The 23,697-nt window shown below is 39.1% G+C and overlaps 1 protein-coding gene across 2 annotated transcripts in view; it reads right to left on the bottom strand.

Moving 5' to 3' along the window:
• Nucleotides 1-8,220: 8,220 nt before the first annotated feature.
• Nucleotides 8,221-23,697, bottom strand: part of WARS2 (tryptophanyl tRNA synthetase 2, mitochondrial) — a 41,954-nt gene continuing 26,477 nt past the window's right edge. For both annotated transcript variants that reach the window (XM_062594903.1, XM_062594910.1), the window contains 4 exons: nt 17,702-17,782; nt 15,864-15,949; nt 13,077-13,195; nt 8,221-10,974 (listed from right to left, as the gene is read on the bottom strand). In XM_062594903.1, coding sequence (XP_062450887.1) covers nt 10,526-10,974; nt 13,077-13,195; nt 15,864-15,949; nt 17,702-17,782 — 735 coding nt within the window. In that variant the 3' untranslated portion in view covers nt 8,221-10,525. The remainder of the gene's footprint in view (nt 10,975-13,076; nt 13,196-15,863; nt 15,950-17,701; nt 17,783-23,697) is intronic.

Genomic DNA, 23,697 nt, shown 5'->3' with positions numbered 1-23,697 from the left:
CTTGGACGTTTGGGAGGGCTCTGAGGCGTTCCGGGGCGCGGGGAGCCCGGAGGGGCCGCGGAGGAGCCGGGCGAGCCTCTGCGGGAGCTGCCCAGTGCCCAGGCACGCAGCCGGGCTGCAGCATCCCTGCGAATAAAAGGGGCTGAATCGCGACTCCCTCTCCCCGCCTCCTCCCCCGCAGTAGTCAGCTTTTGCTATTCCTCTGCAAAGTTTCCCTAGATCTATCTCATTCGCTCTTAACAAAAATAAATAAATAAATAAATAAATAAATAAATAAATAAATAAATAAATAAATAAACTCCGACCACTGGCCCTGAGCAGCGCTCGGCCTGATCCACCAGCTACCAGCGAGGCAAGAGGCTAGTGCTAATTTGGGAGGTAGCGCTGCCTTTCCTAGCCCCGCGCGTCTTGGAGCGCACCTGGGGCCCCTCCGAGGGTCGGGACCCGCCGCTCCCCCCGGCCGCGGCTGCCCCCTGGCGCCCGCCGCGCCGCGCCGCGCCGCGCCGCCACGGCGGAGCGGCGCCGGGGAGGCTCCTTCCCACCCAGCGGGGCTGCGGCGTTCGTCCCGCTGCCATGCAAAACGTAACGATACTTTCCAAACTAAACCTTTTTTCTTTTCTTCCTTTCTTCTTCCTTTCTTCATTTTCTTCCTTCCTTTTCGGGGAGGGGCGGGGGAAGAAACTTGCCAGAAGAGCAGGCAGAGGCATATAACTGTAAAGGCATCCATGAGCAGAGCAGAGGGTCCAACTCCCTCAGAAACATCCAAACTGTTTACTGTTCAGGAAATCTGGCAATTATTTTTTTCCTCTCTCTGTAAATAGAACTATCCTTCTCTTTCAATATTAGATCCTCGGCAGAGGATCTTACTCATTGAAGGCCCATACTTTCAGGCTGCAGGGAGGAGACACAGATTAAGGAGATGCAGTAGAGACTGTAGTGTAAATTTCTTTTGGGAAACTTTCAAGCACTTTGCAGCAGAACAAAAAATATCAAGTTAGAAAGGAATAGCCTGTAGGTTTCTGTGGAGCAGACAAGTTTGACACTTTCATTAGATCCATTATTTATTACACTGGATTGAACTGTCTGCCCTCCGGCACATTTCGTTATGTTTATTCATGTCATAAGCACCACTAATAGGGCATCTCAGAAAGAAATGCTATAATCAATGCCAAGTAAGAGCATCCTCAACTGGAGGACTCAAAATGCTCGGCAAATATTAGTTTAGTCTCTCAGTACCTCTGTAATGAATTCTCATAAGCTTCATTTTATAGCAAAGGAAACTGAGACACTTGCTCAGGGACATCGGGGAAACAGAAGGTAAGCCAGGTTTTTAGATTTTCTTTGCATAAATAGAAGAGCAAAATTCTTCCCTTAGAAATAATATTGAAGGAGCAGAAAACCACAGACAACAAAGAGCAGTTTCACAGTAAAAACAACACACAAAAATGTCCTTGATGATACACATGTAGTTATTTTCCATAAATCTGTAGAAAAACACTCTACAAAGCTGATAGCAAATCTTCTCTATTAACTGTAATTTTTGGCTGCAGATCTTCAGCAGCAGATACATAATTTATCAAACTAAAGAAACCTAAAACAAATCCCCCCAAACCTTCCAGCGTCCACTAAATCCCAATCCAGATCAGCCAGAGATCTCCCTTGACAACCCAGTCATCATCCACTGAAACATCCTCATAAACCACAAAGACAACATTCACACTTCAGCTAATCCTTCTCCTCAAAGGAAACTAGAGAGAGGAGTGAAGTGCTTTGAGGCAAGGCTTTGCTGGCTTAAAGAAAAAGAAAGGAAAGGAAAAAAAAAAAAAAGGAAAAAAGAAAAAAAGAAGGAAATTTCTAATTTCTATTCCAAGCCAGCCAGCCAACCAACATATGATGTTGGTAAGCAAAATGGATTAAAATAAGAATGATGCTCAACCCTTCGATTTTACTGTTATTCTCTACAGGTATATCTTAACTGTAAAGTCTATTTTAACAACACTGTTTCTCTGTGTGAATTAATTAAGCCCCTTAGAAATAATAACTCTCCCAAAGCATGTTTCATCTTCATTGGAACCATAATAACTCACTCCCACATATGAGTCAGCAATACAATCTGAATCCAAGACCTTAAGAATCCCAGGACATCCCTCAGCCATTTCAACACTGGTTATTAAACACCAAAATGATACTTTTCCAATAGGTTACACTAAGATTATGCAATCTGCCTCTATGTAGCCAAAAGATAAATTTGTCTAGCTCACAGCCAACTTCTAGGGGGCTCAGGTTGCTGAGCATAAGCCATGAGCATTGCATCTTGGATCAGTTATCCCAACGGCAGCAATAATTCTCTCCCAACTGATGCTTTCTCAAGGTCCATCAAGGTCCTTCTGGTCCATGTGTCAATGTGCAGGCCTAGAGAATGCATTATCTTCAAGAAAGGACTAGGCTTATTCACTCATGTCCAGGGCATTCAGTTTATGACTAGACATTAAGTATGGTGCTTCTTGAAATGTGTTCTTGATGTGATGAGGGAGGAGCTTTCTGTGCATCAAAACTACAGTTAAATTGGAGTTCTCTGAGATGTATGTGTTGTTCACATGGATTCCACACATGCCCCAGATATACATGATTGGATTCTTTTAAAAGAGATATAGCCATTAAAGCCCAGCATTCACTCTGTACACCTTGCTTTCTGTTGCAAGAAGAAAAAAATGTAGCCTATATTTAAGAGTTAGAATCTCAGAAACAGCTCCCCAATGTGAACAGACGGAAGGCAGGACATAGCACATGTGGGTAACAAGTCTTGAAGAACCACAACTACTGTAAGACAAAATATCAGTTCTTTTTCAAAATATGCACACAACCATCTTTGGGCTTGGCAATAGTTACTTGTTTCAGGAAATAGATGTCAGCTTAAAGAAGAGTGGATGCCACACCACTACTCAGTTTGTATTTGGCCTACAGGCCTGAGCAGAAACAGAATATTGTTGCTTTTCCCATTCTTGCTGTAGGAACATCTGCCAGAGAGGCTGTGAAGGAGTAAGTGTGGGCAGAGAAAACCCCAACCCAATTTGGAAGATCTTTCTTGGCTTGAATGCTCCATTCAAGACCCACTTATTGAGATCTTTGTTATTCGTTCAGCAAACACTATGAAGAGAGTCTTGAAATGCCTTTCAACAACTGTTTCTTGTCACAAATAATAAGTCAGTCGCACAACATGAAACAAGATTTTTTTTTTTTTTGCTCAGGAAGGGTCATAATTTAGGGAAGAAAACATGAAGCTCAACAGGGTGGATGGTGTAGAATCAGAGACCACCAACACCAGAAACTTTGGATAAAACCAGAGTGTGACCACATTTTGATAAATTTCATCTGTGTTTAGCTTAATATTTTTCTACAAGAGCTGTGGGCATCAGGAAAGATGGTTTCACCCGAGGCAGAGAACACACATTCTATGTTTCCAATAGAAGTCCTGCTTCATCAGCGTCAGCCATTGTCTCATGTTGATGGGTGAAAATGAAGACATGCTTATGAAATTGGGCTGATTAGAGAACTGCAGATACAACAGCATGTGGGACAAGTGACACTGTCCAAGCAAGATCTTGTGCCTATGCTTTATACTACCTACCGTTCCCACCTGAAGCATGAGCATTGTTTCAGAATGGTTTAGGGCAGTAAGAGATACTAGCACCAACCTTACTCTGCCACAGATTGTTGCTTCCCGTTTCTAGGGATTGATCCAACAATCCTTCACATTAGACTGACCCTGCCTTTACGTTGACTGTTACCAAGGAAGCAGATGGCTTCCTTTACCATCACATGCAGCCTTGTGACTTTTCAAGTTAGCCATATGAATTAGGCTGTGACCACATTATCATAGAGTCAGGCTTTTATAAGTGTGCTGTTACTACCAAATATATAACAACTTTTAAGGATTTCGGTGCTGGAACTCCTGTGCTGACATTTAATCTTGCAGATATACCAGACACAGTACATCTGGAATTGTTCAAGCCTTCTGGTGTGGCATAGATTTGCTGTTCCTGTCTCCCAGCCATGCTGGAGTGCTGAGAGCATGACAGCACAACAGGCTTCAAGTGCAATTCTTAAAAAAAGTAATAGATTCATGTCCACAGGCAGAATGAGATCACTCATGTTGTGGATAATCGTATCTTCAGTCATGGTATTCTGTGACAGCAAACTACATAGAAAGCAAAATCTCTTCCCAGGTATTAGACTGTCTACCATAACTGGGCATGTGTGCTCATCCCTCAATACAGGTTGACATTTGGTTTTATATAAAATAATAGTGAAAGCAAAACTACTGCTTAAAAAGCAAAATGACCAATGACCTGCTGTTTGCATAATACAGATGTTTTGCAGGTAGAATGATTTTTCTTTGACATAAAACAGAATAAATATCTTCCCATCAAATCTTACAAAATATTATCACTAGCACAATGAACAAAGCAGACAGAAAAGAGGGTGGGAATCAACACAAAATTCTGTTTCTGTCAAGAAAGAGAATTTTTCATTACTTCAGCTCTCACTCAGTCACCTATGGGATAGAAGAAGCTTGACTGGGAATTCAAAGTTATACAAGTCTTCTCTTACAAGATCAAAAAAAAAAAAAAAAAAAAAAAAGCCTCCAACAACTTTAATTAGATCAATGAATGTCACATAAAATCACACATTGGCTGTAGTATTTTCCCTGATACTGGCTGATGCAACCAGTTAAGTCTCATGATGAAAAGGACTTCTGAAAAGATGAGATGCCTGGGTGCTTCCAAGACTTTTGACTACACAAGAAAGTGGCATTCTTCTTGACAGCTATTATTGCCAAATTTATCCAGAAAAAAGGAACAGATTAAATTGTTTAAAAGAAATTAGATAATTCAGCATAGCAGATAGAAGGGTTCTGCTTTCTTGTTAAGAGCTGATCATTTCTTTCCTGAACAGAAAACCTTTTCTATTAGACTCTCTATGTTACCATGCTAGCTGGTTTCTGTCTGTGAAGTAAGATGCCATCTAACAAGTATTAAGGAACTCAGAGGACAGGCGAAAGTTCTAAGAACATAAATCTAGCCAAGCTGACCACTGAAAGAGCACGTTCATTAGATCCAAGACTCAAAACTACCTGGTCCATGTTGTGCTTTTACTAAAACCACACCCAGACCCTCTCTGAGTTTCGTAGAGTCCTTGAGTCATACAAATAGACGAAGGTAGTGTATTACAGCAGTAATTAAGGATATGAAGGAGTGATTCAGAATGGACTATGGGCTCTTCCTGACTGTATAGCAGCTACTGTAATTGGCACTGCAGCTTGTCAGGAACAACTTGTCTTGAGAAAACTATTTTGGGAAGCTATACAAAGGCTTTATTTTCTTCTGACTCCTCACATTTCCCAAACAGATTTCTGGTGCAACAATCAGCTAGTAAACATCAGAGACCAGAAAAGTGAGAGTTTCATGTTGCTGCATAGTCCTTAATGCATGAGATACAGAGTTTGTACAAAAGGTGACATAAGGCCTCTCACCAGCCGTATTTATTGCTATACTGCTGCCAGGACCATCAGTGCTCTGACCAAAGACAAAAAAAATATTTGTTTTGATTACCAGATTACTTATCCAGAACATTTATATGCAGCTCAGCCTCCAAGAACTCCACTTTGCTATTCTCCTTCCTTGAACTTTCAGTCCACATATGAACTCCCTAACCTTGACTGGAGGCACCTACAATCACACTAAAGGAGTTCTGCTTGAACTGTTTATAGATAAACACACACTGAAACAGATTATGCACAAAGTTCTGGTGAACCTGTAGCAACTCAGATTATGGTGTTTGAAAAGTAACTATATTTCAACCACACATTTAGGAGTTACAGATAAATTCCAGCATACTGTAAAATATACATACATCCCAGGTATCCAAGGCAGGGACATTACATGTAGACACTAGAGCAGTTTCAGAGTTAATTTTTGAGGCCAATGATCATTTAGAGTCTCTGTTGAGGAAGGCATGTTTACCAAATCTGAAATTCTCAATAAATTCTGTGCTCGGAATTGGAATCAAAGTCATTTTTCTCTGTCAACCCCAAGACTCACAACCAGTGTCTTCTGATACGCAGTAAGATTTCCCTGGAGCCACTAGCTGCAGAGATAAATGTCTCAAGTATATGAACATCACAGTTAGATCTTAATATTAACAGTCATTCATTGTGCAGTTGTTGCTCACCTCCCTTTGTTCCTCTAAAGGTAAGTAAATCTCTTCGTTTATGCAGGGATGTTGGGTACATCTCTGTTCTGATACTGCAGATCCCAATCAGTACATGTACTTCTTGTGCACTGAACACACAGGAACATCAAAAATTTAGATACTAAGACCACAATTATTGCACATACTTGAGGAAGAGGCTCACTTAAGAAAGGGCAACTGAAACAAAAAGCAGTACAGACAGCAAGGGATAAGGATACCTCTCTGATTCAACTTTTTTCTTCAATTACGAAATGCATGATTAGAATTCTTTTCCTCTCCAAATCTTGGAGAACATCTTGTGTTGACTTCAACAGTACAGCAGGGTGTGTCTACACTAGCAGTAGAGATCAGGATTGTGCTTTAGCAGGAACTCTCCTTACAGTTCCCACTTACTGCACTTCAGCAGGCATCAGAGAGCTATCTCAGGGCACATGGATCGGATGAAACTAAACTAGAAAATGCATTTCAGGAGCGTGCCTACTGCACACTAGTTGTAAATAAATACTAAGTCCATGGGATCAGACTAATGTTGGTGTAAGACAAACCCCTCTGAAACATGTAGCGTGTAGATCTCATGCCTTCCACAATAACTGCTTTGCTCTGAAGACCTGCTCTAACTCATCTGTGCTACTTTGCTGAAGTAGACACAGCCACAGAACGGTCTGAACCAGATGCTTGCAAAGTTATTCTGAAGAGGAAACAGACAGCCGGAAGAGGAGGGACGAGATCACTTGCTTGATATCAAACAACTTTTACTGACAGTAGTAAGCACACGTTGCCTCAAGCTTAACTACCTTCTGCCAAGCTCCTCCTAGATGCTAGGTAAATGCTCAGGGAACACAAGAGGCAGCCAGGCTAGGTCCGGCTAGGCTCTTGACCTGAAGGCCAAAATGGTTAACTGCTCAGAAAAGCTGGGCTCTATGAAAACTTAAACAGGTAGCACATACCTGCAAGCATCTAAACTACTCCTCTCAGGGGACTCTGATGATCATGGCTGTTAGTGCTATTGGGATTATTTTATTGGGAAGATGCACCTATTACTTCGAGAACTTCTGCACAAAAATTACTAAAATAAAAAACCCAATTGTTTAAGCTAACAAATAACAGACTAAAGTGTTTATTTTACAGAAGTTTAATTTTCCTGGAAAAGAAAAGACAGGTGTATTTCCTTACTCCAAGGAAATAGGCCAGGCAAGCCAGATTTGTTTGATTGACAGGGAAAAAGGAAGGAAAAAAACCCACAATCTATTTTTGAATTAAAAAGAGAGAAAACAGAGATCTTTCTTGAAGCATTGCTAAATATGTAATATACTAAAACCTCAACCCACAAAAAAGGCTCTTTTGAAGATTTTCTTCCTGTTCCACCTATGTGATTTTCAGAAAAATCTAACCATCTTAGAGAAGAGCATTCTGCTCAAAACAGTTTGGGTAACATGACAGAACTGCCTGTTGATTTCTCCTCCCTCTGACTCCCCACCCTTTTTATTATATTGAAGATATACAAACACATCTACTTCATTTTCACTGAACAGGAGATGTGCTGAATGCCAACTTCTGATGTTAGGTAACCTGAGTACCCAAAAACGTAGTAAGTCCTTGAAACAATCTGTCTTTTCAATACAGGTTCCTGCCTTTGCTAGCAGAAAGCAGAAGGACATAGAAACCAGATACGTTAGTGTGGAAGATCGTCAGCATCTCCATGAGCACTGTGCTTGCTTACCCTAAGGATCCTTTTGAGTGATCTTTGCTCAAACCAATCTATGCCACGAAGTGCCCTAACAAACACTTAAAGCCAATTGCTGGGTGCGCAGTAGTAATTGAACATGGCTGTGCTTAGGAGGGCTGCAACTGAAGAGAGTGTCACTATCTTTGCTTCATTTTATCTGTTATGACTTCTATTGTACAGAAGGAGCAAGAGCTCCACAGATTTTGTGTAAAAGAAAAATACTTACAACATGCAGATGTAACTTCAGCTGAAGCATCCTGTTCTTTATTCTATTAAGTCTTAGTTACCAAATGAAGCTGAGCTTGTGGCAGGTGGGTTAATTAAGCATGCATCATGTACAGATAATATATCTTTATAAACATTTACTCATTTGCCCTTTAAATTTAATTGCATATGTTTTGTGTGGATACTACAAAAAGTAACAAAACTCTCCCTATACCATTTATTTTAACCTATTTTCATCACATTACTCCTTTTGTCCACCTCCCTATGTTAATATTAGTCCTCAAAATAGGGTTAAAGGGATTGTAAAAATAAAATTCCCCAACTTCTCTGGTCACCAGGTTAAAGGTGTGATACAAATGGAAGGGAGTTAAATGAACCTAGTATGCCTTTATCTTGACATTAACTGTATTTGAGAAGTGTCTTAACAATTTTTTCTCCTAGTTCTTGTGCAAACTAAGTAATTTTCTTTATCTGTTAAACACTGACAAAAGGAAGGTTCACAAAACTAAATATGCACAGCAATACCTCTGCCCTTTCCCAACCTGCTACAGCTATTTTGAGACCTGGGAGTATTCATGAATACACTTACTCTTTCCAGAGGCCATTACCTTGGACTTGTCTACACTGAGTTCCGTTTCTCATCATTCCCTCTACCTACTCTGCTCCTCTAGCCTTGACTGACTTTGTCATCACCAGCCATCTTACCTCATGGTTCTCTTTCTTCAGATCCTTAACAAATACAGGTCTCAGTGCAGAATCCTAAACATCTAGTTCATGACTTCCTCTTTTGCAAAATCAAACAAAAATATTTCTGAATCACCTCACTGTGATAATTAACTAACTAAATACTATATAGTTTTGAAAAAACCTGCATTACACGGAGAAAAAACAGTTTTACTGACTCAGTCATGTAAGGCTGCAATCATCTGTGACAACTGCCATAGGCATATTTCATAGACACTTATTTCCCTCCTCCCAGTAGCCGCCATGGTTGATAGCTTCCAGAGTACTAAATGAATTCAATTTACATTTTAGTACAGCAATTTCAAATGCAGAGCACCAGAACAATTGCACAGCACGAGTGTGCTGGCACAGGACAAGTAAGGCTTTGGTTAGCTTTGAGCATGTACTACTACCTACTCTTCAGGAGAGCATGTCTCCTTCTGACACTTCCCCTTTGCTGCACACTCCCCAACAAATGGCAAGGTCTGTAAATCTCAATCTGTGGCACTTGTGAGGCCTAAGATCAGCAGAGACTAACTCATTATGGATCTTTCTTGAGGACCACTACCGAGAGCTTATAAAGATGCATTTAATCCCATTCTGACAAAATATTTTGATGGTAATTCTGGTTCTGACTTCAGAATACTCTTTTAAACAATTAAGTCTGTAAATTTTACAGATCTCTGATTTCTCAGCATAAAATCTGCTCCACTCAGGATAACATTTTCCTCTCCTGCCTGTTTTTTAAAAGTAATACTAGACTTGATGCTGTGTTTACAATCCTGGAGCTCCTTCCATAACCAAATAACAGGTGGAAAAGCAGCAGCTGAAGTACACATAGTTTCCTGACAAAGTACCTGACCAACACAATGGCACAGGTGTCAGAAGCAAAGTTCACATTCAATTGCTGGATTCTTTGGACTGACTGTCAGAGAGGCCAGACAACATTTACATTATGGGTGTACGTACATTAGGTAAGACAGACTAACCCACTTCACACAAACTAGATGCAGATAAGAAATAAGACTGAGTTTGTGGAGGTGATAGGAAAAGGCAGTAAGTTCTCTCTTCATTACCAATGCCCTGAGCATTTTGATTTGTAAAATTTATGCTTTTATTCTGGTTCCACATCACAGCAGGATAACCATCAATGGGAGGTGCTGTCTTTCTGTAACAAGACTAAGACTGCACTCACAGTAAGGAAGGTTCTCAAGAAGATTACAACTCTTTCTGCTAGATTCAAATTATCTTGCCCTATAACTGAGCTTTTTGCAGTGGTCAATAAAAACAGCAGAAACAACAAAAAAGCAAACAAAAACCCACACTCCAGTTGGGTAACCTTGCTATCCTGCTTTTGTGGAACTTCCTTCTGAATTGTGATTGCTTGCACCTTCCTCCTTTGACCACACAGACTAGCTTAATGCTGGTCCCACTGGGAAGAACTGGCTTTATACAAATTTTTGATGCAAAAACTTTGATAGTCTACTTTGATTATCCAGGATACAAGTTTTTGTTTCAAACTGAAATGATTAAGAAGACACAAATTCAAAAAAAAGGCTGCCCCAGGAAAAAAAAGTCCTTGCAACTATTCAGCAGTTTCTACTGAAATCCCACCAGTCTTCTTATTTCTTGATAGATGGGGGCAGCCAGGTTTTTGGCTTTCTCTGCTCCATCTTCCAAAACCTTTATCAGATGGGATTTGTCTTCCTGGAGTTTCTTGATTTCATTCCTGATGGGTGCAAATTTTTGAATAACTGAGTCTGCTACGACCATTTTGTAGCGAGCAGTGTCGAGACCACTAGATTGGTGCAGCACTTCTTTTATACTAAGTCCTGTTACAGCAGCATGAATGGACACCAGATTGGAGACACCAGGGCGACTCACTGGATCGTAAGTCACCTCAGAGGTAAAGTCAGTCACAGCCTTGCGAAATTTCAGGACTATCTCCTCAGGGCTGTCTGCTACATTAACAGTAGCCAACTTCTGTGGGTCTGACTTAGACATCTTCACTGCTGGATCTCTGAGGGACTTTATCTTCTTTGTTGCACCTAAAAAAAAAAAAAAAAGTTGCAGTTATACACACTCACAGACAATAATCTCTTATGATGATTGCTGAGAACACTTTGTAGCAGCACATCAAAATTTGTCAGTTCTGTCTGTCCATGCTTAAAAAAAAAGAATTCTGAGTGCAATTACATACACTCCTGTTTAGTCCTTACTCCTGTCCTGACAAGTCATTTTTCTCCTTCCATAAAGTGACTGAAAACCTACTTATTTTCTCTCCTCTTTGTATTCTCTCCTTCCTGAACAGACACTTTTGCTATGACATTTCCTAATATCTTTTGTGGTTGTTTGCTCATTTCCCCTGCAAACTCTCTCTTCTCTTGTATTCCTGGCACTGGGGACAAGAGAGCCCAGTTACCCAGAGAGTAAGAACTGAACATTTGCAAAAGGTTCCATAACACTGGGGAAGCAGGTTAAATCCACTGCCTAAGAAGAATTCCACAACAATTCATCTCCTTTAGGAAACTCTCCTACCCAAGAACTCTTTGCAGTTCTCCTAAATATCAATACAGACAGTTAGTTCTCAAGAGTTCCCTAAACAAAAACTAATGGGTCCATTAGAGGAAAAACATTGTTCAGATGATAAAAGAGAAGTAGGTATCATACAAACTACTAAGTTACACACCTAAGTTACTACTAAGTTACAGAATAATAGCATTAGAGGAATGTTGCAAAGTATTTCAATGGCATCAATTCAAGCAGTTCCAGTCTTTTCCCCCAAAACATCATTCAACTGAGCACATAAACTACCACTGATCTAATAGCAGTGATTCACATCAATCATTTTTACACATCTAACTAAATTACACAGTGAACTGAATTATCTACACATTCCCCATCAGCTCCTTACACATTCAGTGAAGGGACAAGGTCTCTTTCAGAGCACAGATCAGGCTGCTCCAGAAGGGGCTCTGTTCTGAAATGTCTTTTGGGAGAGTCTCTTAAGTTTGAAGAAGCCCAGATGATTTAGCTTCCTAAAGCTGGCAAGTCTGAGTAAGTTCCTAAATCCACTGGTCATTTAGTACCAGCAATTGGTTTGTATATCCACAGTAATGTAGTACCTGCATTGGTTTGTAAATATTTGTGGAAGGTATGTTTTTCATGAGGCAGGTGAAATGCTCCTTTCTCATTTTGAGCTTTTTACTTCCTGATATAAAATCTCACCTGTGTCCTAGGGCACACTGAGCTCCTCATTACAGTGCTTATTATTCAATTCTTCATTAGATATTGCAGTTTGCAATAGCCAGTATACTCTAAGCCATGCTCTGGGACTAATACCATTTTTGTCACTGAGGCTTGAAAATCAAGAGAGGTTTATTACAGCCTGTCTTTCCTAAGGTGAGAGCTCCTTGCCCTTTTGGGGGCGAAGGTCTCTACTGTGCATTCCTCTAGATTACTTACAACAAAGATGCAATCCTTCTTCTTTGCCCAGTTCTTCATGTTTCTTAATAAACATGCCATTTGCGCCATCTGACTCCCCCTCACCCCCCGGCCTATGACCCTGTAGCTCAAAAATGGTTGAAGAGGTTTTCCTTGCAAGTCTCCTGGAGACTAAGATCAAAAATGGAAAGTCTAAGCTCTGTAAGAAACCCTTACTGAAATATGCAAGTACTTCAGCATACTTAAAAGATTAAAGGATTTTTGAGCACTGTAGTAATAAACCTAAAAACTGTACAGCATACTTACTGTAAACATTAATGTAAACTCAGGCATTGCAGAATTCTGCCTGCTAGATATTGCTTGTCTTGTTCCTTACACGTCTCCTGAACTAGCATCATGGAGTAGACACTCCACTCTTAAAAGGCCCTGTACTTGAAAGCAAGGCTGACTGCCTCTCCCCCCCAAGACTGGAATATCAGATACCACAGGCATTCCTTTACCGGGGATTAGCAAAGCCCTATGTCCATCTTGGGAGTTCAGTTGTACAGCCTCTAGTCTTTTGCTGTCAGTTTTTACTTTTCCACTGCTTTGTCATCAGTTTGTTTCTTTCTTCTGGTCCCTGAAACTGCTTCCACACATTTATATCCATCTTCAACCATGAACAGCAGTTTAGAAAAAAGAAAAAAATTAACCACAACCATCTCACTTAAAATGGCTTTGGGCACAGGAAAGAATTCTCCATATTTCTTGTTGAAATGTTGTGCTATATCTTGGGCTAGTTCCAGGTGCATGACTTGATCTTCTCCAACAGGAACACGTGTCGACCTTTTAATAAAAGACAGATACAGGAAATTCAGCAAAGCTCTTCAGTTCTGCTGAAACCTTACTCAAGACTGTCATAGCTCCTGCCATGACTGAGGGCCAGACTGAGCCAAATACTTAGTCCCAGCTAGATATAGGTGCTGTGTGAACAAGATCCCAAGCTGACTGTAGCAGAGTATGAATATGCTTTTTCTGCTGAAGTGAAGCATATCTCCAAGAGTGAAAACAGCCCTTTATGAAAACATGTATGATAAAGATACCAGTAAGAGCAAATCATCAAACTCAACTCAAACAAGGGTGTCTGTTGTATCTCCTGCTGTTTCGTGCACACATTGCAGTGCGTGAACAATGCAAGAAAGATCCACAAGGCAGGAAGCCCAAGCACCTTGCCTTATCAAGTCTCAGGAAGTCATAACTGTTGTTCAGAAGTTAGTACTACAGATTATCAAGGAAAGGAAAGGAGAGAGTGGTTCTCCCTCATGGATCAGTATTAAGTAAGTATCATGCAGGTCAATGTTTCTACTGCCATAAATGTTACCATTCTCTGTTACCATTCTCAGATTAGGATTGTGAGGATCAAAGGACCATTTGATCTTCTGTATTGAGCTCAACAACCTTAATGCAGTTATGTAGAAAAATACAACCTGCATCTGAGGACATGAGGAGGTGAAGAATCCATTACTTCCCTTGGTGATTCTTTCCCACAGTTAATCATCCTCACTAAAAACACATGATTCTTTTAGATGAAGCAGACTTGAAGTCTTGCCAGTTTTTGATTATTCTTCCCTCCACCCAGCTGATTTTTTTTGTAAGACTTGTAGGGTATTCAGCTCTGAATCCTGGACATGTTCCAGTGAAACAAAGTTCACTATCCATCTTTTAAGCTCCCAGAAAGTCTCAGTTCAACGTGGTATTCCTTACTTCCTATTCTGAATCACTAGGCTGATATCCAGGAATCATTTTATCCACTTTTATTCCCCACCAAATATTCAGCAAGGCAACCTAAAATCTGTTGCAGTAGACAATAGGAAATCATAGTGGCCTGTAACTAACTCAAAGAAAATCAGTTACCATAATCAATAAACTTTAAGCAAGTCAAAAGAAATGTTTCCATATGCCAAAATGGTTCCATATTCACACAGTTTGCCACTAAAAAGAAAGCATACTGTTTTTATGAATGCCTCTGTGTGATTTTTTCCTTTTTCCTTGATTTTTTTAATATTTGTCTTGTTGTTATTTTTATACCTTTTTTTAAACCTATTTTTACCTTTTTATACCTGTATCTACCTTTTGTTCATTTTCCTTTTTCTTTGATCCTTGGTTCATCCGAATTAGTACTGTTTCTCCCCTTCCTCCAGCTCTTAATTCTCCAGACTGCTGTTCCCTTCCTGTGTTTCCATTCAGTCTTATGTTTTCCCACCACAACATTTCCCATTAAGGATATTAGGCCAAATTTCCTCAAAGAGATATTGCTTCTCCTTCACCTCCTTGTTTTGTTCTCTATCTGGACAGCCTGCTGTTAATACACTTAGTAGCAAACAAAAAACAGGCTTCAGCATGGAATGATGAATCACAGGATCTTATCAAGAGATGCAATATATGGTTGAGCTTAATCAAAGCAAGGTGATTTCTGATGAAGTCTAAATTTCACCCCAAATTACTACTTGACATTCAAACAGGACACACTATTTTGAAGATTATTCTAATGTTCAAATTCATTTTTTCCTTTTGCTTACTTCCCATTATTTTTAGTTAAAATACAACTGAATTAGAAATATCATCTACCAGTCTTCTGACATTACTGATTTCCCTTAATAATAATCCCTCAGGATTAAATTTCAAAAAATATTTTTTCTGGATTAACAATTTGCTAATCTTGGTTACTCTGTCCTCCCAGAGTTTCCCTCCTAAAAGTTCTGTATTACTTCTCTGTCCTCAAAAATATTCACAATGTCACCTACTTCAAAACAATTCTACAAAGAACATACAAGTAGAACATAGAAATAATTAATACACTGTGCATTGTCTCTGACATTTAGTTACAATCTAAATCATATTATAAAATACAACTGGACTTCATGACAATGCATTACAAGCTCTAGCAGCTAGGCTAGGACTTAGGCATGCTCAGTCTCTAGGCTCTCTGTAGGGTGTATTTTCATTACATTATGTAGTGTATCCCAGAGAAATTTGAGCTAGCTCAGATACCACAAGGTGCAGAGCTGTAATAACACACTAAATTATTCACTTTTTTGGCAGTTCCAACCCATCTACACAGAACTCTACAATAACACAAATATAACACATAGAGGCAGCTTAAGTATCTCTATGCAGCTCTGCATAAAATAATATGTAAAAATAAAATAACATATATATAAAAAATAAAAAAGTATATATGTCTATAAGTCTATAATAAATATAAATTAAAAGCAATAGGTGTTATAGTTCCCTAAGAATTGGTCTGAGCTGACCAGCTTTCTGTCTCTGTAGTCACTTTCAAACCTGGTTAGATTTCACTTGAGAGGTAAAAAATACCTGTCATCCATTTCTGATCTTCTGATCTAATCACACTCAGCTCCCCCACTTAAAAATTTAACATGTTGACCTGATGAATGTCCACTTTAAAACAGCTGAACAGACATTGCCTGCGGGTTCACATTCTGCCTCTTACTTGTACAGCAAAATATCTGCTGCTTGAAGCACAGGGTAGGTCAACAAACCAACGGTTCCTTCATTATTCTGGCTGGCACATTTCATCTGTTTGCAAAACAAGAACAGAGAGAAATTACTCTTTTGGCTAATGCTGTCAAAGTCTGATCTCAATTTTAATTAAACAGAACTCCAATGTATTTGAGTGTTGAGGGTTTCAACCACTCCATTCATTGTGTAACTCTAGAGAAAAGCATGCCATGTAGAATGTGCTCCTTGCTATTATGCAAGTCCTATTTTGTGTCCTATATTCATGAATTCTCTTTTATTGTTGTGACATTTTACTAGGGAGAAAATACAGGCATGTACTTTCTTTCTATTTGCAATCTTACTACCTCAAATGATTAAAACTACAAAACAATACACTTGGTTTATTGCACTTATTAATGATACCTCTAACCTTTTAGACAGCATTTTAAAACATCTTAGAGATATAAAAAGTATTAATTAATATTGTGTTTCACAGGTAAGAGATCAAGAAACGTAGAGGGAAGTGACTACCCACAATCACCAAGACGATCTATGACAGCCAGGAGTAACACTGAGGTCCAGAGAGGCAGAGTCCAGCCTTCTCTCCACCAGTTCACACTGCTCCCACAATGCACCCTTTGCCCCAAAGTTCTTTACCACACTAGGATATGGATCATTTAAATCAAGATTCAATTCAGGCTGTTTGAGAAATGACTTATCTACTTTTTGCTTTTAACAATTGTTATATTACACAGGATTCCCTAGAAAAGTAATTATTTCATTAAGACCATTCAAATTCTTTAGATTTTCCTCTCCAACTCATACAGATCCTCTCTCCTCTCTGCATCTCTAAATGCATAAGTTCAGGGAACCTAATTTGCAAAGCCTAACACCTGTAACACCTATCTGTAGATTTGGAAAGTCAATCCAGACAAAGCTGGATTTAAGAGCTTAACTTTAGAACCTCAGGTTTGAAAAGGTTGTCTGTAATCTATGCCATGCATTAACACTGGTTGCTGGATTTAAGTTTTACTGTTTTTATTTAATTAAGAAGAAAAACAGCAAAAAAGAAAACATCTGGATGTATTTAAGACTGCTCTGAACTCTGCAAGCTAAACTGTTCTTAAGATTCTTTTCCCTTTCTTGATACTTTCCTCGCCTGCCTTTTGATTTTTCTGTTTACTAAACAACAAAATAAAATCTAAGGAAATTAAATGCAAGAACACAGTTGCTGCAATAATGCTGATGCAGTACTAAGATGAAGTTAATTGAAACTTATAAAGGCAAACATTTAAAGATGTATTCACTCCATTGCTCAGCATCTTTTTAGTATTTATGTTGCCAAAAGGTGTACAGAAATTATAAGCTTCTTTTGCACCATCTCCCCAAAAATCTATAAGATCTAGTCTTCATGGCAGAAAAAGAAAAGCTTTTATGGAAATCCTTAATCAGAAAGGCTCAATTTTTCCACTGGAATGTCTAGTAGTTTTTTACTTTTATTATTAAATAAGCCTTGAAATAACTCCAAGTATTTTAACAAACTCATTTTAATGCAACTAGAAAACACTCCTGTCCATTTAGCATCTCTTCTGCAAGCCTCTACCAAAATATTATCCTGTGGTTTTCCAAAGGAATACATGTGCTGATAGCAACAGACCTGAGAAAAAACACACTTTCCTCCTCTGCAATAGGACTAAAAAAATACTTAACCATATAGCAAGGATAACCAAGATGCAGCTGGTACTTCACAGAAAATGAGGTATTTCAAGGATGACAGTCCTCCTACTTAATTCCTATAGATTCTCTTCCAATTTATTAAATTGATCGTACCTTCCACTGGGGTAAGCGTAGTAAACGTGGCACATTAGTTAAGCACCCAAGAATCCAGGCAAGTTCTGCATGCTCAGGAACCTGGAGGTATAAAATCAGAATGTACTTTAAATCTTCTGTGTTTATATGCATTTTTCTCAAAATCCACACAGATAAGCAGTATCAGATATCAGAAAACTGTTTATCTTCATCTATTTTTTTTTCAGTGAAGTGCGTTGTGACAAGTTAATAGAAAGTTTTGGATGCTGCATGGATTGAGTGAGCTAGGAGAGCCCAAGCAGCACAGCAATGTTCTCTTCCTATCTATTCCAACTCCCCCTCCCCCAAAAAAGAAAGTAAATGCTTTGGCAAGAGCATGAAAGTGAACTTGCATGAAAACTAACTAACTGTTGACCAGCGTGTCATAGCATCCCCATACACTGAGATAACAGATCAATGGTTACAGAATGACTTTGCTCTTCTCAGTTCAAATGCTAGTTTGCTGTAAAACCCCAAAGTTACCATGCTCCAGTTTTTCTGTGTCAGGGTCCTGAGCTGCCTTGCCTGGTCCTTCCACTCACACTCTTCCCATGTGCCCAGGAGCCTCATTTCAGCTCAGGTTTGGGCCCTCAATCCCTACCTAAGATATGCCACGCTGTAGTGTTTCTGGCAGCAGAATTACTGTCAGGTCCTTCACAGACACCTGAGCTAGTGGTCAGGAAACAAGACCACCACAGTTGCTCTATAAGGCTACAGCTCAGGGCAGCCACAAGTCAGGCAGGAACAGTTACTTTGCTGACCCAGGATAACACCACGAGTTTTTGATGTGTTGAATTTTATAGCATAGATTGAATTGTGGATCAGCTTGTCCCTCAGTTCTGCAGTACTCTCAAATAAATGCCGATCTGCAGATGAAAGGGAAGGATCAGGCCTGTACATATGCTTTGCTGCAAGGGCAGGTTTAAAAGGTAGAGAGCAAGGAGACCCCACCTGAGCTCATACACCAAACTCTTCATTTAACTACTTTGGGGAAATGCAGGGACTGTGGAATTTTAACTGTTTCAGAAACACACTAGACAGAATGATTTTTTTAAAGATACTTTAGATTTACCCCCCCGCCCTTCATGCTAAGAGGAAGACTTGCTACATGTAAAGATAAGAAATGTGTTATGCAACAACTCATACCTTAACATGTTTGGATTCTTGACAAAACCTGCAGATCTGGCATTTCTGGTATTTGCTTTAGGATTAGCAAGACAGGCAAGCATTATGTTTTACTACAGATTGCTGATGCACACTCTCTAGTTTCTTTTCAGCAGTTTTTGTCTGGTGCTAGTTAGCTAACACAATCATCAAAGAACAAGGTGATACATGTTCTGCTCCTTTGCTTACATGTTTCATCCACTCCTTTCAATGTTAGCAAATTTGGATGTTGAAGAACATACGAAGCTTTAAACATCTTTGAGACAGTTAGCATGTCTGCAATATGATTAACAACCCAGATGAAGATGGTGTTTGTTAACAACAAATAAGAATTACTAGCATTGCTAACGGTAATTTCTTTATTGTCACATTTTAAATTTAATCATTTCCAACTTAACAGTCATATGATTATTTTGGTTGCCAATGGTGTATAGAGATATCTGCCTCAAGAAAGCAGCCTGGTATGACATATTCCAAGCTGATTCCCTTTCACCTCCTTCCCCAACGTTTTTTATTATTATTATTTCCTCACACTTACTCCACTTGTAGTCTTTTATGTGCAAGGCAAAGTGCAGAAACATGCAACAAATGGAACTTCTACAAGATACACAGTAAATTGAGCCAAATGAAGATGACTCAGCTCAGACCTCTATTTCGTTTAGAAGGAATAACCATCTAGTTCAAAGCAGTTTCTAATTCCTTTCTTCTAGTCATGGATGAAGTGGAGATGGTGCTCTGTTGCACTTGTGTTGACAAAGACTACTTTTAAAAGCTTCATCTGACTCTGTTGGACATTGTTTTCACAGCCAAGGCTGCACGTGCATTTCATTGCACCAGTGGCTTTGACATTAAATCAGTTAACAAAACACAAAGTGATCTAAACAATATTTGTTGAGTCTTATTTGCAGTTCTGGCTCCAAGCAAGTTATACTCACTTCTGATCCTTAAACACAGACAGTCTTTCCTAAGCAAGGTGAGAAGAGCACTGAATACTGCAAAGAAAGAAGATAGATAAAAGGGGAAAAAGTAGGAGTGCACAGAAGGGTATGGAGTTCTGCTGGAAACAAGTTTGGTACTGAAGCCTAACGAGTTAACATTTACCACCAGAATTGTACTAACTGACTGTATGTTGGTCTGTGTAGCAAAAGGTACTAGCTTAAACCACAAATCATTTGTCAGACTAAATCATGGTTTAAACTACCGTGTTTTTCTTGGCGAGAGGGGCAGGTAATTAGTGCATGTGGTCAGTCACCATGCATCAGCTGAAAGCAGTTACTCATTAAGCTACAGTACTCTCTCACTTTGACTAGACAACTTTGTATCCAGAGAAGCTGAAGGAAGTGAAGGAAGTGAAGATACATACAATACCAATAAAATAAAGACTTTGTCAAATCTCCTTTCTGACACTGAGCACTTGCAATGGATTAAGACAAGCCATTTTCTTGAACAAACATTTTGAACCTGCTGATAACAGTCTGTTCCACAATCTTGTACAGCAGCAATCTCTAGAAGTTCAAGTCTGGGCTGTAAAGTACCCACTTCTTCTACCCACCTCAGACTGTTTGTCTACTGGTTTCAGATACCACCTAGTTCTTGTATTGCAGGCTTTGATGAACAATTCCACACTCAGTTTATCCACTGCTTTTGCTATTTTGCAAACTTTGATTTTATCTACACCTCAGCCTTCTCTTCTACAAATTGAAGCACCCCAGACTTTCAGATCTTTCCTTCTAGGGCAGTTAGCTGCTCCATCCCCTGTAGCATTAATTCCCCTTCCCTGTATCATCTCTAATTCACTACTTCCTTCTTGAGATGCAGACACTAGAGCTGTACCCAGTACTCAAAATACAGGCACACTACAGTCTTACAGAACAAAATGAAACCTCTGCCTTGTTCTCAACACCCTTCCTGACAATGAAATGAGGATATATTGCTAGCTTTTTTTGAATATTACTTACACTAAGTTGATAATTTCAGAGAATTGTCAAGAATGACTCCGAGACCTCTTTCCTGATTTGTGATTCAGCTCAATATTGTGTAAGCAAGGTTTAGATTATTTTTTCCTAGATGCTTTAAATTTAAAGCTCTTCTACCACTCAGTTTCATGAGTCCTTTTGGAGTTCCTCTCCCTTGGCATAGCATTTGACTATCCAAAAAAGCTTAGCATTGTCCACAAACTTGGAGATGTCAGTGCTCACTACCTTCTTCAGGTCATCAATGACAATGTTGAATAAAACTGCTCCCAGCACTAATCCCAAGAGACCCGACTACCGACTTCTTCATTCTAAAAGGTGATCAATACACCTTTTTGGCTTTCAACTCTCTAGCCAGCCACAAACCTATTTAAGAACTTTTCCTCCAATTCCACGTTTTTTAATATTCTTTAACATAGAATATTGTCAAAGGCATTTAAAAAGCCTGAAATCTGTTGTCTCCTGGATCCTCTTTATCCACATGCTTACTATCACCTTTATAGAGTTCCAGGAAGTTAGTAAAACAGGTTTTCCCTTTAAAGAAGCCATACTGACTCTTTCCTAGACCTTTTATTTATTTATTTATTTATTATTTTTTTTCTTCCATGCATTCAGTGTCTTATTTTTTGTGTACTCTGTCATTTCCGGTAAGATGAAAGTCAAAATTAGCAGTTTGTGATTTCCAGAATCCCATCTACAGATCTGCTTGTGGACTGCCAAGATGACTCCAATCTAATGTTTTTCTGGCACAGTGGCCATTACAGTGTTAGACTGCACACCTTGCCTAGCAGTTCTGTCATTTCACTTCTCATTTTTTTTCCAGGTTCTCCACTGAATGCCATCTGATCCTACTGACTGACATCTAAATTGTTTATTTCTATCTAATAGTTCCTATATATTTACATTACATTGACCTAGCTCTTCTGATCTGCTGCTACAGAATGCATAGAATGTTGTAATTTCTCAAACATCTTCAGCAGTGATGTCCAACATGAAGAACTGAGTCTTTCTCTTAAGGCTTTATTATCCCTGAGGGTCTCTTATACTTTGGTCCTTATGAGGCCCCACTGATTCCTTAACTGACATCCTGGTTTTGGACCTCTTTGCTATCAGTTTGAGAATCCTTTGCAGAGCGCTCCTCAAATACTTTTTTTAGTCCCCTTTATTTTTTTCCCTTTGTTTGTTTAAAGAGGAAAACCTGCCAAGTTTATATACTTTCTTGTTTTCCTCATTTGGGTAAGTTTCATATTTCTGAAAAGATAAGCTTCTCCTATGATTTCCTCCTTAATTTGTCTATGAAACCATTGAAGGGTTTTTTTCTGGACCACTGTTTTCCTGTGAGTGGTGCCATACATTTAATTTGAGTTTTTAAATAATGAAAAGAAAAAAGAAAAAGCCTCCAGGCTAGCTGTAGCTTTCCTGCTTTTTGGACTGCTCCTTTTGTTAGTTTATTTTTGACAATTGGGCTTTCTTTTCACCTAACTCCCTTTTTCATATTGAACATTTGTGCACTTTATATTTATTTGGCCACTCTCTGGCAACAGTACTAAACACGGGTGTAATTAGGTTTCAACTGCTGAGAGGCCTCCACTAAAACTAGGAACCTGAACTAGGTCCTGTGCAATACTCAAACCGAAATGTCTAGACTGGCATTATTTCTCATAGGTTCTAAACCTGGCTGTTCCAGAGAGCATCCAAGAGTTTTATCTGTGCAATGCCTCATCAAGAGGCATTGATCCTATATGTGGAAAGCTGAAACGTACACTACCGTTAATACCTGCCCTAAATTTGCAGCTTCTCTATAATCCTATTTAGCAGCTCCCGATCATTATCATCCTGATCAGAGTGAATCAGTATTAAAATCCCATTACCACATTTTTGTTAGATTCTGGTATTTCCACTCAAAGATTTCATATTAGTTTTGTTTCTCCTTAATTACTGGAGGAATTGCCTTTCAATAATTTGAACAACAAATAAAAGACACCTTGTCTCTGACTCAATCTCTCAAATTTTCAATTGCATCCTATTGTGTCTGGTAGCATTTATCATGTCATTGCAAGATCTTCAACACAGAAGCATCCCTTTACATATAGGTTTTATTAAAAAGAGCAAGACTGTCTTTTTTTTTTTTTTTTTTTTTTTTTTTTTTTTTAAGTTAAAAAAAAAAAAGGAGCTCACCCAAAGCATAAATACCACCCTAGGAAATAAAAGTATATAGAGTTCCAATCGAAAAAGGTTGTTCCATGCATAACAGACCTAGCAAAGACTAGGTCTAACTTCATTTGTTTTGGTTTTAAGCCCACCAACAAAACTACCCTCTAAAGCAGCGACACACTTCATCAGAATGCCCCCACCTTCCCCAGAGAGAATATGTAACAACCTTAACTCTTCTACAGTAAAGTTCCCAGCTTCTCAGCAGCGCCCTCCAAGAGCTGCACTATATGAAATACTACAAAATGTAGAAGGAAAAAAAAAATCGCATCTCGAATGGGCAGACCTCACAACTAGTGAGGCTTCTTGAACTGTATGTCAAACCAACCTATGAGAATGTCACAAGCATTGGTAACTACAAAACCCAGCAATTTAATCCATTAAATCCTTCATGTCAGCTCCAGTTACTTTTGCATCCTGACACAATATAATACTGTTTTCAATAGAAACATTTTTTTTCAGAAAATATTTATTCTTGTAGCTTGGATGAAAACATTGGGAGGAATTAACACTCTTAAGGCCTCTATTGTTTCTCTTACAAAGCCAATTATTTTCCATTTAGCAGTTTTTAATCAAAAAGCTTAATCAGATCCCATATGGTGAACCCTCCTTCTTAGATAGCCCAAATCA

The sequence above is a fragment of the Rhea pennata genome, chromosome 1 (genome assembly GCF_028389875.1).
Source record: "Rhea pennata isolate bPtePen1 chromosome 1, bPtePen1.pri, whole genome shotgun sequence".
Lineage (NCBI taxonomy): Eukaryota > Metazoa > Chordata > Aves > Rheiformes > Rheidae > Rhea > Rhea pennata.
This window is presented reverse-complemented; position numbering and strand designations above follow the sequence as displayed.